Source organism: Fulmarus glacialis, unplaced genomic scaffold (assembly GCF_000690835.1).
Source record: "Fulmarus glacialis isolate BGI_N327 unplaced genomic scaffold, ASM69083v1 scaffold17002, whole genome shotgun sequence".
Lineage (NCBI taxonomy): Eukaryota > Metazoa > Chordata > Aves > Procellariiformes > Procellariidae > Fulmarus > Fulmarus glacialis.
Genome location: NW_009196076.1, coordinates 43,967 through 60,829, shown reverse-complemented (window position 1 = coordinate 60,829; position 16,863 = coordinate 43,967). Strand labels below are relative to the sequence as shown.

At 38.0% G+C, this 16,863-nt stretch overlaps 1 protein-coding gene across 1 annotated transcript in view; it reads right to left on the bottom strand.

Moving 5' to 3' along the window:
* Positions 1-1,817: 1,817 nt before the first annotated feature.
* The window catches only part of PREX1 (phosphatidylinositol-3,4,5-trisphosphate-dependent Rac exchange factor 1), a 56,004-nt gene continuing 40,958 nt past the window's right edge, over positions 1,818-16,863 (bottom strand). The window contains exons 17-30 of the mRNA XM_009572094.1: positions 16,217-16,305; positions 15,739-15,821; positions 15,022-15,112; positions 13,151-13,279; positions 12,408-12,449; positions 10,347-10,564; positions 9,178-9,277; positions 8,377-8,520; positions 7,614-7,728; positions 7,100-7,166; positions 6,149-6,336; positions 5,338-5,440; positions 4,717-4,784; positions 1,818-2,506 (exon numbers count right to left, since the gene is read on the bottom strand). Of these exons, the coding sequence (XP_009570389.1) occupies positions 2,464-2,506; positions 4,717-4,784; positions 5,338-5,440; positions 6,149-6,336; positions 7,100-7,166; positions 7,614-7,728; positions 8,377-8,520; positions 9,178-9,277; positions 10,347-10,564; positions 12,408-12,449; positions 13,151-13,279; positions 15,022-15,112; positions 15,739-15,821; positions 16,217-16,305 (1,480 nt within the window). The 3' untranslated portion in view covers positions 1,818-2,463. The remainder of the gene's footprint in view (positions 2,507-4,716; positions 4,785-5,337; positions 5,441-6,148; positions 6,337-7,099; positions 7,167-7,613; positions 7,729-8,376; positions 8,521-9,177; positions 9,278-10,346; positions 10,565-12,407; positions 12,450-13,150; positions 13,280-15,021; positions 15,113-15,738; positions 15,822-16,216; positions 16,306-16,863) is intronic.

Genomic DNA, 16,863 nt, shown 5'->3' with positions numbered 1-16,863 from the left:
ACAGCATCAAAACAGTTTTTCTTTTCTACTTTAATAGGAAGTCTGCAGTGAAACCACATCTGTAGCCAACACTGCACAAACAGGAAGAGTTTAGCTCTACACTTGCCAGTTTGAGCTGCTATCAAAAACAACTTTCCCCTTACAGTTTAAACTTCTGACTGCTCACCGCTCCATACAAATATCAGAACTTAAATTGTTCAACAGAGCTTAGAGCTGAGGAACTAAAGAGTATAACAGAAAAATAAGATCATACCTTCTTTCCTTATAATATAAACCAACTTTTAATAATAAAAACTTCTATCACATTTTCAATGAGAATAACATGTACATTTCAATGTCAAACAGTGCACAGTGTAAATGCCCTTAGATACTCTTCTATGCATCTTTAATGTTTACAATGACTGCATAAGCGTGGGCCAGGATCCTCACCAGGCTGTGTAAATTGCTGCAGTTCCGCTGAACAGAGCTGATGCAGACAAAGCGAGGATCTTGGCCTATATGTTCTTTTTATTTTTGGGTGTTCCTACAGTTCTTATAATACTAAGTACATTTTAAGTTGAGGATTCAGTAAAGAAACACCCGTTTCTTCTTCAAACAGCAAATGGTGAGAATAACTCTTCCAAAATTAACAAAAAGTGCATTGAAATAATGATCTGCTCATCTGGCTGCAGTACAACATGGATACTCAGTAACAAACCCCTGTAACCCACAGCTGGCAATTGATGGGTTGTCCTAGTTCCCTGCAACAGGTTGCTGTAGTCAGAGGAAACAGAAGTAAGACATTAAACACATTGCTTCCCCAAAATTATTTCAGCCTGTGAGTGAAGAAAAAAAAAATTAAAAAATTAAGAAACAAGGTTCAGAACAATCTGCATGCCCAAACTTGTCATAAGCCATTTTGTGTTGCAAAGTGTAGATTAAAAAATTTAAGAGACCTTCATATCCAAATGGAAAAAGTCTAATTTTAATTTTTGAGTTGGTTTGGATGTTACTAAGATAAAATTAAGCCAGTTAAAAAACGAACAACGTCACATATAAAACCCCCAAACCTTTATTTTCTAGAATATACATCACTGCAAAGCGCTTCTGGATCTCCTAACTATGAATTGTTTTAAACAAGGCCATGGAGAAACAGAGGAATGGTAAGTTTCCTATACACCCTTCTACTGACACCTGCTACAATTGAAATTCGTTAGGGATGGGTGGTCATATTAAGGCACTCACTCCAAAAGAACACTATTTCTGTCCTGAGACTGCTGACATGTTTCAACTAGTTTCAGCCAGTAATTTGGAAAAAATTACTGTGCTTAGGATAATACTGACAGAATGGAGAACAATTTTTCAAACAAGAAAAAAAATAAAGTACATTATATACATGATTCCTTTTTTCTTTTAACTTAAAAGCATCCCTAATACATTTTAATAACTGTATTAAAGACTACTTAAATATTGAAAGATTTTAAATAATGTAGATTTTTTTCAGTAAACTGGGAGTAGCTGTGTAATTGCCAGCATATTGGTCCCACTTTAAACAATATAATTTTTATTTAAATCTTGTATATATAATAACATGATCGAAAACACATATTCCACTCCACATAAATAAGTATAGTTCTTCTGACCTGTTTTAAAAACTACATCTGTTCAAATAATCAGATTATAAGACTGTATTTTTCCTTTGTAAAGTTTCCTTTAAAATCCTTCACTCCCAATCTCTTCTCTTAAATAGTACTGTATTTCCAGAGTACATAATAGGGCATTAGTAAAAAGAGTTAATCAAAAACCTGAAAGCTACAGTAAGTAAAATGAAGTAATGTTAAGAAGTATTATGGAATGTATACTCTGCAGCATAGAGAGATTGGTTCTCACTGGGCTGAAGTGGAAAGTTTCCAGAAGAAATTCTTTATGTTCGTATTTGAATAAACCATAGATTGTGCTATTCGTTGTTCAAAAGTGCAGGTCAGTTCATGAAAAAGTGGTGTTTATGAAGCTACTGCTCAAGGACGCTGATCAAAATTATGCTGGCAATTAAATGGATGCCAGATGCAGTACAGGGAGAGAGATATGCGTTATTCTGGATTTTTTTAACCGTCTCTTGAAGTCCACAACTTCTAGGTGGCAGCACAAACAAGTCATCAGTAAAACTGCGCTTTCTTGAAATATAATTGTCACTTTTCCAGGCATCTAGCAAATGGCAGTAACATCCATCTTAGCTCTATGGTGTTTGTTTCAAGAATTTCTTCAAGAAGTCAAAGCAATACAAGAATCCCTGCAGGTGCTGCAGGAGTTCAAAGGCAGATTCTTGGTGCCTGGGTCCAGCAGGTTCATCTCCTACTAAACCAGAGCAATATCTCTTCCTCTCTTGATTCAGCGCCATCAGTGTCAGTTAGCATGGGTCCTCAGACAGGGCTGCTCATAGTTGAATGCTTTAAGGATGCTGCGATGTAGGTGCCTCTCTCACTTCTATAAATCCCCATCTGTAGGTGGCTGGCACAACCTATAGAGTCTTTAAGGCAGATGACGAGTATAGTATTAAATATCATAAGGATGATAACATAAAGTCACTGGCATAGTATATGAAAGTCAACTTCTCCTTTATCATTCTGCAAGCTTTAGAGATAATCTGCCATCAAGAATACCACTATTTTTAATTGTAATAATTGCAAATTTAGAAGTGCCACTAGTGATTTATTAACTGAAGTATTTACAATCATTGTTTAAATACTATTTGAGACTTTCCATCACTCCCTTTTAACTTTGGCCCAACTTGGGTCTTCAACAGTCCCTTCTCTCATTTCTTTTGTTTTAAACCCAGTTCAGCATTTTTCCTGACAAAAGAGTTCACCCCTCACACGGATTGGGATACCAAACAGATAAAAGAACATATTTGCTTGTTGATATGGTTGAACAAACTTCAAAATAAGTAATCATGTTTTCAGAGAAATTTTTTGAATCACATGATTAGCAAATTGAAACCAGTGGTTAAGCCTAAGCGCACCTTGACTGTCATTCATATATGACTGTTTGTGGTAGCTTTTTCTTGGCTTTTTCTACTTTACATTTGAATAAACTCAAGTCTTTTATAACTTCTCTTTCAAGATTGCTACTGCAGAGTTTGACAAACCTCAATGCTAGGAAATATAATCCTGAGAATTAACATTAATTCACCAGATCTCCTTTTAAATTTGCTCAGTTTTGATGATGGAACCCAGTAGGAACACATGTATCTGAGCTTTATTGCCCTGAAACAATCTAAGTAAATAGTCCTGGAATTTGTCATTGTGATTTAGAGTGTATATGAAAGAAGAGAATGCCTCATCTTATGATTTGTTTGTAAAGCTGTTTCTTTTTGAACATAGCATGCTGTTATGGACATAAAAATGGAACCAAAGTAATGTACGGCCATTAATAAGGCAAAATAACCATGGTGCTAAAACACTGATGTATGACACTGGGGACATGGTACAGGGGCCACCTCAGACTATTATTTTATTCCTTTTTGAAACAGCAATTACAATCCAAAAGAAGGATAAGGTTCTAAATGCAAAATATTGTTCTTTTTAAGGTCTCTGAGAAAATAGACCAAGGCCAGACTGTCACAGTAAGCATCATCACAGTCTCTAAAGTTTAAAATAATTTCCTATAAACATTTTGAGGAGCAGATGGGGGGGGAAGGCAGAGACTAGTTGTTTAGACTAACTCAGAAGTCTTAATGGGTGAATAAGGTATCAGTGTTTTAAGGAAGTCTTCTTGACACTGAACTAATATGTTCTTTGAAGGACTCTAGCACTAGCAAATACACTCGCTCTGTCTGAAGGGATGGCACAAACTTTATGGATCTTTTCCGATGCTGATTCCTGCATGCCAGAACTGTTTTGCCTTCACGTGAACAATGCCATTAACAAGAGTAGAATCAGAAGTTTCTCTGATATTTGCACAGACTGATTCTGTATATATCATCATCTAAATTGTGATGATTTGTTACTACCATTGTGGGAAAATGCTGTGTTACAGTTTACCAAAGAATATTCTCTTCTCTCTGATATATGAAATGGGAGGAAATTGACCAGAAAGAGATAATTCTCTTACAAATAAAAGTATTCTTATCCTGTAGAGAGAGATGATGAACATATCTAGCTCCCATTAGGTGCAGTACGATTCACAAATCTACAGTGCTTTTCAAAGTTGTCTTCTAGTCAAAAACATATATAAGCCTGGGCAACTGATCTTCCTTAGAGCTGCATTACTGTATGGTTACTCTGACTTGAAGTGCTTGCTCTTAAACCTGCTCTGCCATAACTAAACAGTCAAGCTCGTCTAAGCACACAATAGTATTAGCCTACAAATTATCTTTGCATATCTGCAGTGAGATTTGCCATTCAGGAATTTTATTTTCTAAGCATTCCACAGATGGCTGTCAATCACTAGCTTTGCCAACTCACAGCAACAGTCCAAAAAAGACCCTTATCTCTGATCAGTTATGTTTTATTCAGAAAATGCAGAAACCTTTGAAGTTAATGATCTGCAAATCGTAAGCAGCAAAGCTGATTAATCAGCAGTGCACTTAGTTTAGTACAGTGAGAAAGAAGAGCAGGAATTTTTTCTTTTTTCCACTATTACTACTAAGGAGATCTTTGGTTATAACAGGAGCTCCACAATTGTTACAGAAACATAAAACCAGCACTCAGATAAAATGCATAATACGTAATAACCTACCGAGGTGCACACTGTGGCATTTGGTCCATCACTTTCAGATTCTTGGCAGAGATTTCAACCCTTGGTCCCTAAGGAAACAGAGAATTTATGGTACTGAAGTATCGATAAAGCATCTGATCCTTAGGGGAAAATATTATAACGGGAGTATGGTTTCTATTTAAGAATCCATTAACTACTTTTAGAAGATTTGGAATCCATTGCGTGGATACATTAGTCATCTGTGTTTACTTAAAAGATGGAATTAGTCCCAAAGCACTTTACAAGCACTGCTGTCTAGGACTAAGGAATTTCTACTATTTAACACTGTGATTGAGACTTTTTTTTTAATACAGAAATTGTCTTAAATATACTGGATAGTCTTTACTTTCTAACCATCAAGGCACACACTTTAAATAATCTACACTGAGGCACATATTTTGATTGCTGTAATGGCTATACATGCAAAAGTTAATTTGTTCCTGTCAAATATATGTGTAGCTATTCAGACATTAATAGAAGTTTGGCTATATGCGTTTGTAGTGCACAAAATACAATGCCACATCGAAATAAATTGGTGTTTGTACAGTGATGTTACTGGAATGAAAACAGTAGCATGTAGCAGACACACATCCAAATACTTACTTGCTTTCGCATGATGTCTGTAGCTTGCATGATACACTTGGGCAAAAGTCCATGACTTCGAGCCAGTATGGCTGCTTGCTCCAGGGACACACTCAATGTACTTCTGAACATGGGAACAAGAGATATTAAATCACAGATCATATTTAAAAAGATATAAATAGGTATGTACAGGACACTTACCTGTTAAGTATGACTTCTGTTAGCTAGTGTTCTTATATTTACTTTTTTAGGTTTTTTACTTACAAAACTATAAAATTACCTCAGTCCTGCATTTCCAGTCTCGTTACACCTAGATACTGCAATTGTTTGAGTCTCCAGCATCATTACTACAAGGCTATGTTTCACTGCTCTTCTGCATTATATATATAGTTATATACATATAAAGTTATTCACAAATGAATGTTTTCTTTACTCAATGGTTTTGAGACACTGGAAGAACAGTAGTGTGTTTAGAATCAATGCTTGCACACACCAAGTTTCTACAGCTATTTTTGAGCAACTTCCTACATTTTCAGTGTGTGATTGAAGACAACGTTGACAGAAAGTTATATGCAATGAGATCACTCAGTCAGTTGCATTGGTTGATGCACTGAAACATAAAAAAGTTTATGTGTCAATACTAATTATTAACAAAAGTATTAGAAGTCACAACCTACCCTAAAATAAAGATGGCAGTAGATTTAGGTCCTTATTATATTCCCTTACAATGTACCTTTCTATTGCTTTGAACAGAATCAAATATATTGCTCAAATCTCTAGAAAGGACGGAAGTTCTCATCACACCAGTAACACATGGTTTCTTAAATCGCACCTCTGCATCCCAGTGCCGCACATAGTAATCTGACAGGCTCCAAGTCGATAACAGAGCTCAGAAGATATAGGTAGCAGGCCAGCTCCTGATGTGTTACTGCTAGAATATCCTGACTGGGTTGGTTTTGTATTAATGAAAGACTTCATCAGCCTGCACAGCTCATCCATTGCATTAATGGGGCGAATAAGCTAAACAAAGCAATAAAAAAAATGCATCAGTGGCATACTTACACCTTCAGTTATAAAGACATTTACAATTCTTTATGCTATGTCTAAGCACAATAATCTACACAAGAGTAACTGCCACAGAGTAACAACTGTTTAGAATATATATGAACTTTGGAAGTGGAAAAATACAATTACTTAGGCTTGGGGCAATTTTTTACAATTATCACAAATCACATAGGTTGTTTACAACGTATATTACAATTGCAAAGATAGTCTCTGATTTTGCCTTCCTTGCAGTAGTATTTAATGCCTTACATGCATATATTCATGTATGTCACCTGCCCCAGTTAGAAAGACTGCCTTTATATGAGATGTTGGGAAGTACTATTTTCCTGTTGTTTTCTTCGATAACTGTGAAAAAAGCATAACTTGCAAATTGAAGGTTTGTTCATTTTCATGCATCTGTGGGAGAGGAAAATTAATCCATTCTGTCTAACATCAGATACTGTATTTAGCAGGGGCAGTCAAGGGTGATATGGAGTCTTATTAGTGCCTGAGTTAAGGGTTTTGTGTCTACCCCAGTTCTGCACATTTTCTTCTAAACAAAAGAACTGTAGCCAAGGTTCAGAGAAATTCAGATCACTTCTTCAGGGTAGGGAACATTTTTTAAATGATGTTTGGGTTTGTACAGGTCTGCCATATAAGTATCAAGTGGGATTTTAGAGATGTAGAAATAATACCTCTATGAGACAATTTATTGTAGAAATAAACACAATAACAATACCTGGTCAATCTTCACTGCAGTAGTATTGGAATCAGTGGGCAAGTTTGATCTCTCTAGGTAAAATGTCCTGCAAAAAGGCCACCAAGGACTACATTAGTTGGTGTGTCTCATTTCAAGCACATATATGTATACTATCTTGTATAAAACATCTGAGAAAGCTATGCTAAAATTCTTGTACTTCAAGATCTACTTTCTTATTGAACCATTTTGATTGCAGTAATTCACAGAGTCTGTACTAAAATATTCCAAATCCTCTTTTTTATGTAATTTTAGCTTTGCACAAAATTCTGAAGCCAAATTAGATGGGAATTTCATCCTGGTCAGTGCACTACTTCAGAACGAGCTTAACTATGGGAAGAAAATTAACAAGTTTCCCACACTATGAGGATCTCCAAAAATCATATTTGTACAAGAAACCATCAGGAATGAAATCTCTTTTTCATTAAATTTTAAGGTCCTTAGCAAGGAGCACTCTTTTCAGTGTCTTTTAAGGCAAAGGAGAACCATGAAATACCTGAGTTTACGGTAGTATTGCTGCACTTTTTCAAGTGAAATACCATTAATTAGCTGTGGAAGTTCTTCTAGAGATGAGCCAGCTGGTTGTGATTGCCCCTCCATACTCTCCAGAGCTGAAGAAGAAAACATTTTACTAAACCTATGTTATTAGTTTTCTTTTTATTCATTTATTTATTTATCTCTATATCACCTCACTGCTCAGCAAATGACTGTTGGATCATGTCAAGGCTGATTCTGTTACTGCATAAATTTAATGCATTTCCCAGTATGGGAATATAGTGGTAGTATCATAAAGGTGAGCTTCACAGAAAGCTGTCCTATCAAACAGCAATTACTCCCCATTAATATCCCCTTGAAGAAATTTCCTGTATTGTATTTTGGTGCAAATATTTGCTTATCAAATCAATTTCCAGCCCAGATGATTCTGTCATGTGTATGCTTTTAAAAACACTTCTTTGTAGCCTGGGAACATCTCCTGATACCCTGCTAGATCAGATTGTCCATGTAATCCAATATAAGGTCCCCATGGCCTTTACAGGAAGGCATAAAAAAGCCCCAAACAGCCATATCTTGTTCTCATGAGTGTGTCTTATTCTAAAATCTAGCACTCCCCAGGTCTTCCTAGAATAGAAACATCTGCTTCTTAAATATGTCTGTAGTTCTCACTGCATTATGCTAAGAGCTTCATGGTCATTCTTTATTTTGAATCTTTCAACATCATCAGTTAGCTTATTTTTCTCAAGAAAGCTTTTTATAGACACCTTTTGTAAAGAGCACCGTGTGCAGTTTCAAGCTGCCCCCATTCTGAAACCGAGAAGGCAGTTTGGAGAAGTAGTAGCTGTCAAGATAAAAGATAACCTTCAAGGCCTGACGACTTCCTTCGATGTGGTAGAAGACATGAGTATCTGGAAAAATAAAGATAAAATACTTGCTGCTTTACCACAGCAGGAGAAATGCGAAACCATTGCTATCTGGGTTTGTTGGATTATCTAATGGCATTTCACATCTCCACCATTAGATGAACAAGAGAGAGCTTTTATTGAGAGAATGCAGGCTCTGAAATATTATACTTTAAAAGATACACAGTTAGCATGACCTAGCATGATGTTTGATGCTAATACAATAAACATGGTTAATAATTAAAATCCCATCTTGTTTCATGGCATCTCATCCTCAGTAAACATGGAGAGAGATCTGGCAGAACACAGAAGAGCTGGGGAAGGACAGTGCTTCTACTTTAGGCAATGTGGTGAATTACAAGCATCTGTCAGGAACTGCTCATCATCTGTCATATCTCCCTGTGTGCGAAATCACACAAGTAAGGTACACTGGCACAGACCATAGTTACAAATCACAGAACATGCCACCAGCATCCCACGATGTCAGTCCTGCTTTTTATGCTGTGTGTTTGCAGGGAAGCTGAGGGAATGCAACAGTGCTTCAGAGAAGCTGCTCAGTGCTCTCCCGGTCTGACATAGTCTGTTAGATTTATAATCATGGAGGATATTAACCTATAAAACAAACAAGAAAAAAAGAGCTTCAAAGAAACAGAGAATACTCACTTGCTACAAGACTTTCATCCAGCTGCTTGAAATAGAAGGCAACTTTGTCCAGTTCAGTCAGAGTGACCTGGATATCTTCCAGCATGGTACGCTCCTCCTTCTGTAGAGCAAAGAAACAGATATAAACAGGTTATAATCTGCCAGAAAGAGATCAATGGCAGGAAGGTATAGTTGTAATGGGCATGCTTTGGTTCAGGAGACCTAGAGCAGAATGTGGAGCTTTCCATTAACTCCATGCCAGCCAGGTAATTACTAATGGGTCTTTAACTTTGTGATACAAGTTTAGCTACCCTTTGCTTAGATGTCATTGGATGTGATTCACAGAGAGTAGAGAGGTTTAAGGACTGAAGTTTGAAGGGATCTCTTTCTCCAAACTTTACTCTGTATCTACAAATGTGAAGAACAGCCTATCAATTACTGCAAAATAAATGTCCATACACGCCATGCAATGTGAAGAAATAGTAGTTACATACGCATATAGTTTGGATTGTATTTTAAAAAACCCCTCACTCAATCTACAATGTTTACAAAGTCCAAAAAAATGTCGCTTCTCTATAGCATCAGAGCTACTTGTCTTTTTTATGCTCCTCTTTTCTTAACATTTTTACAGTTGCAGTAGCTTATCTACTGTAGCTGTGGCTTACCTGTTCATTAGGTGCAGATGAACTATGCAAGACCAGCTCCTCTCCTCCTTAGACATGGTGCCTCAAATACCAGCACCACGTAAGTGAGAGAGAGACTGCAGTCTATCTATTCTATAAAAGTACCCAGTCTATGAAGAAAAGCCTAGATTTTCATGTTGTCCGAACTCAAAATACTCAGAACTTTTTCACCTATTTGTTGAAATGCGTGTTTTCACCAGAAGATGGCAGGCCACGCATGCATCACCAACAACTGAGCAGTAAAACTTCCCTAAATGCAGCAGCATTAGTCCAAATATGAAGGTAGACAGATTCCTATAGTGTTCTAGTGTGACAGTGGGTCCAGTATTTGTGAGGAGATGAAATCTATGGGATATGGAATATGGGGACTCAGGAATCTGCAGAGGTTGCTGTAGTGAGAGTCTAAACATGCTGCTAGTGTGAAGGGCTCTGGCTGTGCTGTGAGTGGCAGAGAAGCATACACACAAGTGTGAGCAGACCCAAGGGTGCCACAACTCTTCATCTTACCACAGCGGGGGAGAGAAGAGACTGGTAGTTTAGTAAAACACCAGTGGCTGCTATCTGTTCCAGCCATTTTCTGCTGGCGTCTCTGCTGCTCTCTTCGTATTCCCCATTGTTGTTGTATCGATAGTTGAGAGCTGCCAGTAACTGCTCTGAAAAGGTGCAAATAGCAGCCACAAGAGACTGACAGAAGATGGAATCACGTCTCAGCTGTAGCTCAGTATCTGCCAGAGAAGGGGAGAGAAGCATAAAGAAGTCATGAGTATAGTTGTCTTTAATCTCACTGCCAAAGAAGCAGTTTGTGTGTGTGTGTGCATGATGTTTGGCTTCTGCTGCAGCTTTGCACAGACTTAACAGATAACCTCTTCTTGCTGTGTGACCTGTGTGTATAAAGACAGCATAGCTGGAGTACATGCAGTCTGAAAATTTTCTAGTCCGCTTGGCTGTTTATTACCACCTCTGCCATCTGCATGCTCATTCTTCTGACAGGGAAGAGCTGTAACTCTTTAGTGCCATATCTGGACTGATTCCCTTCTTTTTATGTTTACAGAAGCAAGAGAATTTCTGAAAGCAGATCTCTGCCATTACTTCTCTCCTGGGCTATTAGAGATTCATCTTCCCCCATCCATCTGTATTTTGTGGGCTTTCCATATGCTTAATGCATTAACTGGGCCTGCCCATACAGTACCAATTGGTTTATGTTTCCTGGGAGAATTTTCCCTGTGTTAACTTTGCTTCCAGTCTGCCTGCCAGGCAGCCACATGCTGGTCAAATCAACCTCATCACACTTAAGGGGATTGCAGGCCAAAGAGGCACATGAATAAGTGAAGAGCTACTTCGCAGGCACCCTGGGCTCCTCCAGCAGACACTGCAGTACAGCAGTCTCTCATTGTCAAGGCAGAGTTCCCCAGAGAAAGAAGCTGAAGACATCACCCAGAGGCTTTGAAGTTCTGGATTATTTTTATAAAGCACTGAACACAATAGATTGACTAATACACTCCAGGCCCTGGGCCATATTCTCAACTTAAGGGCAAGCAATCCTTCTAGCAGTACACCTCTGTACTGCTGGAAGTAAGGCAAAGAGAGCTTAGGACTGCCCCTCAAGGCAAGGGAATCCCTGGTGCCATAAAGCTGCCATAGACAGTTCAGTGCCACCTGCTCTTCCATTCTTTCCAGAGGATGTTCATGGAAATGCTGCAGGAGATGGGGCACAGATAGAGACTTAGGGAGTCATTTTATCTGCTATCAGTAAAAACAGCTTTTATGGACATTAGACTGACGCCACAGGCTGGTTTGGACAGACTCACGGACCAGCCCTGGCAGGAGCTGAGAGATGACTTAGAGCCATACAAATCTCTCATCTTCATTCTGTGAAGACTTCAGAATCAAGTCTGGCACAGTGAAATAACGACAGCCTACTCCAGTTATTGACTACCTCATTTTCAAACAAAAGTACACCAAGTAGGTGTTTCAATTACAGAAAGACTGCACATTCACTCCTGGGAAAGGCCTGTCCCTTGATCTGCGAGCACAATGTTTTGTGCATGGTAACAGATTAACGATGTTCACAGTGTATTTAGGTGCTGCCTGCACATTTAGGTTCTTAGTCTGCTCCTGGCTATAATTTCAGTACACACAATCCTAACTCCTAACACGCCTGCTCTGTTTGGAAAGATGACAGAGTCCATGGTCTCACAGAAAGTTATGCAATAGGTCTCATTTTTGCTGCATGTTCTCACCACAGCAGGAAACAGTAAAGGCCATCTGGGAAGGAGGATCGTACTAAGGAAAAAATGAAGACAGTAAAAAGAAAAACAGTGTTTGTGAAACATCAGCAACCAGCCAGGTAACACAAAGCAGCCTACAGTGAACTGACATAATGTAAACTGAAGAACAGATGTCAGATGGATGGAAAGGTTGCCCTAGATGCAGAGCATGAGAAATGTTAGCATACAATGCCAGGGAAAAACCTAAATGCTAAGGAAAAACATAACATTCTGATGTATGCACATGCATAGGGACTTCTGTATATATGATGTTGTTTTGAAACAAATCAAAACTCCTTACCTGCGCATTTTAACAAGGCCAAAAGCAGCTGATTCTTCCCATCTAAAACAGCGAAGAAAAGGAATGCTCTAGTCAACATGATACCATGGTAGATTTGATTGCATTTGGTTAACAGTCTCCTCATTCCCCACAATCCCTGGCCCCTGCGTGGCCATTTCTATTTATTCTAGTAGTCCTTACTCACACAGACATGTTAATGACTGAAAAAGAAACAAGGTGTAAATCAAAGAATTTTACAGGCTAAATGCTCTGTTAACTACCATAAATTATTGGAAACAAATTGTACATGTAGATGAATCCCTAAGGAGGTGATTTCTGTCCAGTGAACTGTAAACATCAGATTCAGCTCCTGTTCCAGTTCAACCAGACTGCAATGGTTTAGGATGTTGTAGTATCTGATTAGCATTCATTTCGTTTTGGAATACACCAAGCATCTCTCTCTCCATTTTCTAAAAGGGTTAAAAAAAGCACAGGGAAATAGATCAATCCAATATCATTCTGTCTTAATGGGCTGATGAAATAACGTAAAGGAGAGAAAGTCCTTTGGAATTGCTGCACAGGTGAAATTTTACCATACAGCACTGGGACTCTGCAAACAATAACCCGTTTTACCTGTTCTTCTCTAGAGCTCAGTACAGCCTTATTACAAATTGAGATAAAATGATAAAATGAACTGCTAGACTTGATTAGATCAAGACCTTTTCTCCCTGAAGCCGATAACAAACTTTTCCTTGCTTACAGACCTTCCACATGTTTTTGTATGATTTCAACAAGGTTCTTGATGCGCAATGGAAGGTTCCATGGGTCTTCCTGAATGCTGGCTTGAATATTATTCCGGCACCTAACTGTGGTTTCTTCCTTCTGTTTAAATTCTAGAAAAAAATGGAGTTCATTCGCCATTAAGGAAATGCTACATAGCTGAGAGTGGCTTATGAGTTATAACGTGTATACAGATGAAAGCAGAGATACAGTATCAATAGCAACAGCTGTGAATGAAAAAGGTTCTTAAATAGATCCAATACAGACGGAAAAAAGACTATTCCTATAATTTCACGATCAGCAGTCTCCTAGCATTGTTTTCAGGATTGTGGACTAAAAGTTATGTACATGGGTGACATGCACAGTGAAAGGAGCTCTGCACTACTCACAAAGCACAGAATTCCCTTCTGTTTTCACTGCTTTTAATAATGTGCAGGCAGCTGTATCGGGTAGATCTAGAGTCTCTGGCTGTGCAGAATCAGATCAACTTCTTGGCTGCAGCTGTCACATCCCATAATACTGATAAGAAGTTATGAAATATTCTACTTTCTTTTACCTGATGGAAGCTAATTATTTAATTACAGAGTAGAAGATTTATTCTCCATGACTTAGCTATATAGCTAAGCCAAATACCCCATTGTTGGTGATAAAATGCATAAGCAGACAGAGAAACTGTGCCAAATAACTGCTCATGAACAGAAACGGGATGGCATTCAAATTGACATCCATCACTGAAAGGTGTCTATGGTAGCTATTAAACAGACACTTTGGTCCAGGATTCCAGCTGAATGTAAGCAGGGCTTGTCTGTTCCTTAGTGTGATCAATGTGGGATCTTCAGTTAACTTCAGTTAACTAAAAGACTCTCAGTGTAATTAATCTAGTTTTAATAAATAAGACCCTGTTTAAGTAAAATAAAATAAAGGAAGTGAACACAGGGTGTCTGTTATTTCTTCACTTCATTCAAACAGTGCATGGGAAGACTAACAGATATTCTACATAAATGTGAATGTGTTTGTAGAGATGAGTTCATGTAACAGAAACTTCATAGGAGTTATTTCTGGAGTCAGGAAAAAAAAAAAGCAGAAAAAGCTCTCTTCTAGAGTTTGCCACTGTAACTTAAAAATAGAGCTCGTCAAAGGTTGGAGCGTGACTACAGCACCTGAAGTATAGTAGGAATAGTAGGAAACATTTCAGATTTCAAGTGGGAAAGGAAATGCAGGAAATGTTCAGAAAATAAAGTCCTGTGTATTTCAGTGAGAGAAGAAACCACATCCTGGGACCCAAAACCATTAAGACCAAAGTCTCATCATGTTCCCTGAGGAAAAAGAAAACACGGTGTCATTTGTTTGCTCTCTATGGGAATCAGTTTTCAAAATAAGTGTCATGTGAGGATGAGTTTACTCTGGCAATTATCCATCCGAAGAAAAGCAGAATAAGTCATTAAGCAACTCAGGCAGAGCCTTTTGGTGCCTCAGATCTACAGTGGTCAGCCCCTCGTCAGCTTATCAGAGTGCTCATTTACCTTGTACCCGACCTATCTGTACCTTGTTCCTTTTGAGATACACATCTGTGTTCACATCAAAGGATAGATTTGGAGACTTGTGAAAGAGGTGTGAGGATTCAATGGCATGTAACAGAAAAGTGTTCTGTGTGTTTCAGAAGGAATTCATATGAAAATGTCCTCTTAAGGATGCAGAATTCTGATGGTCAGACACGGTACCTGCCATTAATGTATGACTGGGTAGGCTGCATAGTTAAGTAACTCTGTGTGGCCACACAGCATATGTGAATTCATGTTAAGCTCTTAAGTCCTAGGAAATCACATTATTAAATACAATCAACCTTTTACTTTACCTTGCAAACTGTGGTCCATTGGAAAGTGCTTGGTTTCTTCAAAGGCCTTAGTTATTACTGGTCCTTTTAGAAGTGCATTGATAGCATCAACCTACAATTGGAATGTTTTCAATCAGTTAGTAAGACTTGCAGAAGAAAATCTGAACAGAACTCTTGTGGGAAAATGAAAAAGGCATTACACTATTTGTATTTTGGAATAATTTCTCGTTGGTAAGTAGTATTAAGACTTTCTAACCATGAACTGACCTCAAGAGCCTCTCACATTGAATACAGCATTTTGCACAATGATGATCTACATGCTGATGAGATAAAAGATAATACAAAACAATTCTCTGGCGCTATACATCTATAAAGACATCTGTTGGCTGAACTTGCGAGGACTCTCCTGAGATCTGTATATGTGATCCATTTAGATCATACAAGGTATTAGAATTTTGTTCACCTTTTCCTTTTTTTCATGAAAGCTTTTTTCCCCTTAGTCTAATGCCTGAGATAAGGCAGGTCAATCTTGCTTAAATCACACAAGGCAACTTGAATGTTGACAAAATTGATTCCTCAAACTGTCCTAAAATATACTTGCTTACACTGTACCCCAAAATCTTGATAGTTCGCCTTCCCTCAAAATATGATTTCATTAAACAATTTGATACTTCCAATTTCTTGTATTGACATTGATAAAGAGAAAGCAATTCTGTGTAATAGTAATGCTTTATATACCTGGTTAAAAAGATGTTCCAGACAGCCATGAAGTTTGTCTTGCTTGTCTAAAGGAATCCTCATATCATTGGGAAGCTCATCTCCTAATAAAGGAAAGATGAAAAGCTTTTAACTGTCTTACAGACATAATCTGTGATGAGGCCACAGATGACACAAGCACACCTTCACACTGGACTGGGTGAAAAATGATTGCTGCTTTATCCCTAATTCATAGATCAAAATACTCATGATTTTTCATATAATGCAAATGTCCTATAACTAAAGAAGCTTATCCCCGCCTAATACCTCTTCCATATTCCAAATTTACTGTAGTTCATTAGAAAAAGAACAAATCTCTGTCTTTATGTTCTTGTGATTAGTTTTGAAGAAATCACATTTGCAACTTAAACATGCAAGTGCTTATAATCAGCAAAAACTTATCAGCTCGGCTAAGGTGTCTGGTATGAGAAATATGTATGTAACCCATGCATATACTCACCTGATCCCATCTCATCACTACCCAGGTAAGAGCTATTACTCCGTACACTGGTGTACGACAATACTGAGTCCCGGTTACTGTTACATTCACTAGAAAGAAAAGCAAAGAAGGTGATTGAAAAAAAAAGCTGTCCTTACACCCAGTCTCTGATATATTATCATTCTGTTTTTATTAACACTGCAATCCCCAAAACTGTTACGCATATACAAAAGAAAAACTAATTACATGCAGAACAACCATTAAGCAAGGCCTCTGGGGCTGGCACTGTAAGAGGATGTCTTTTTCCATTTGTAGTGACCACTCAGTGCTTAATATATCACCTGGATCCTATAAATAATGAAAATGGACTTCCCATCACAGACCTCATCTGGGTTGCATCATTAAACATGCTCTATGAGCATTGAGTAGGGGAGAAATAATTAAAATCTATGAGACGGAATCTCCACTAAACTCAGTATTTGTTACCAATTCTCAGGATATTACAGCATCCAACTCCAGCATATATTGAAGCTGCAGTAGCACAGATATTGGAGATGGGAGAGGAAATTTAAGGAATCTGTACCATCAGAAAATCAGGCACTGCAGATCCTAAAACTATCTCAGGAAGCAGAGGAGTCGCTACAGTTGGCTTCACACCAATGTTGGCT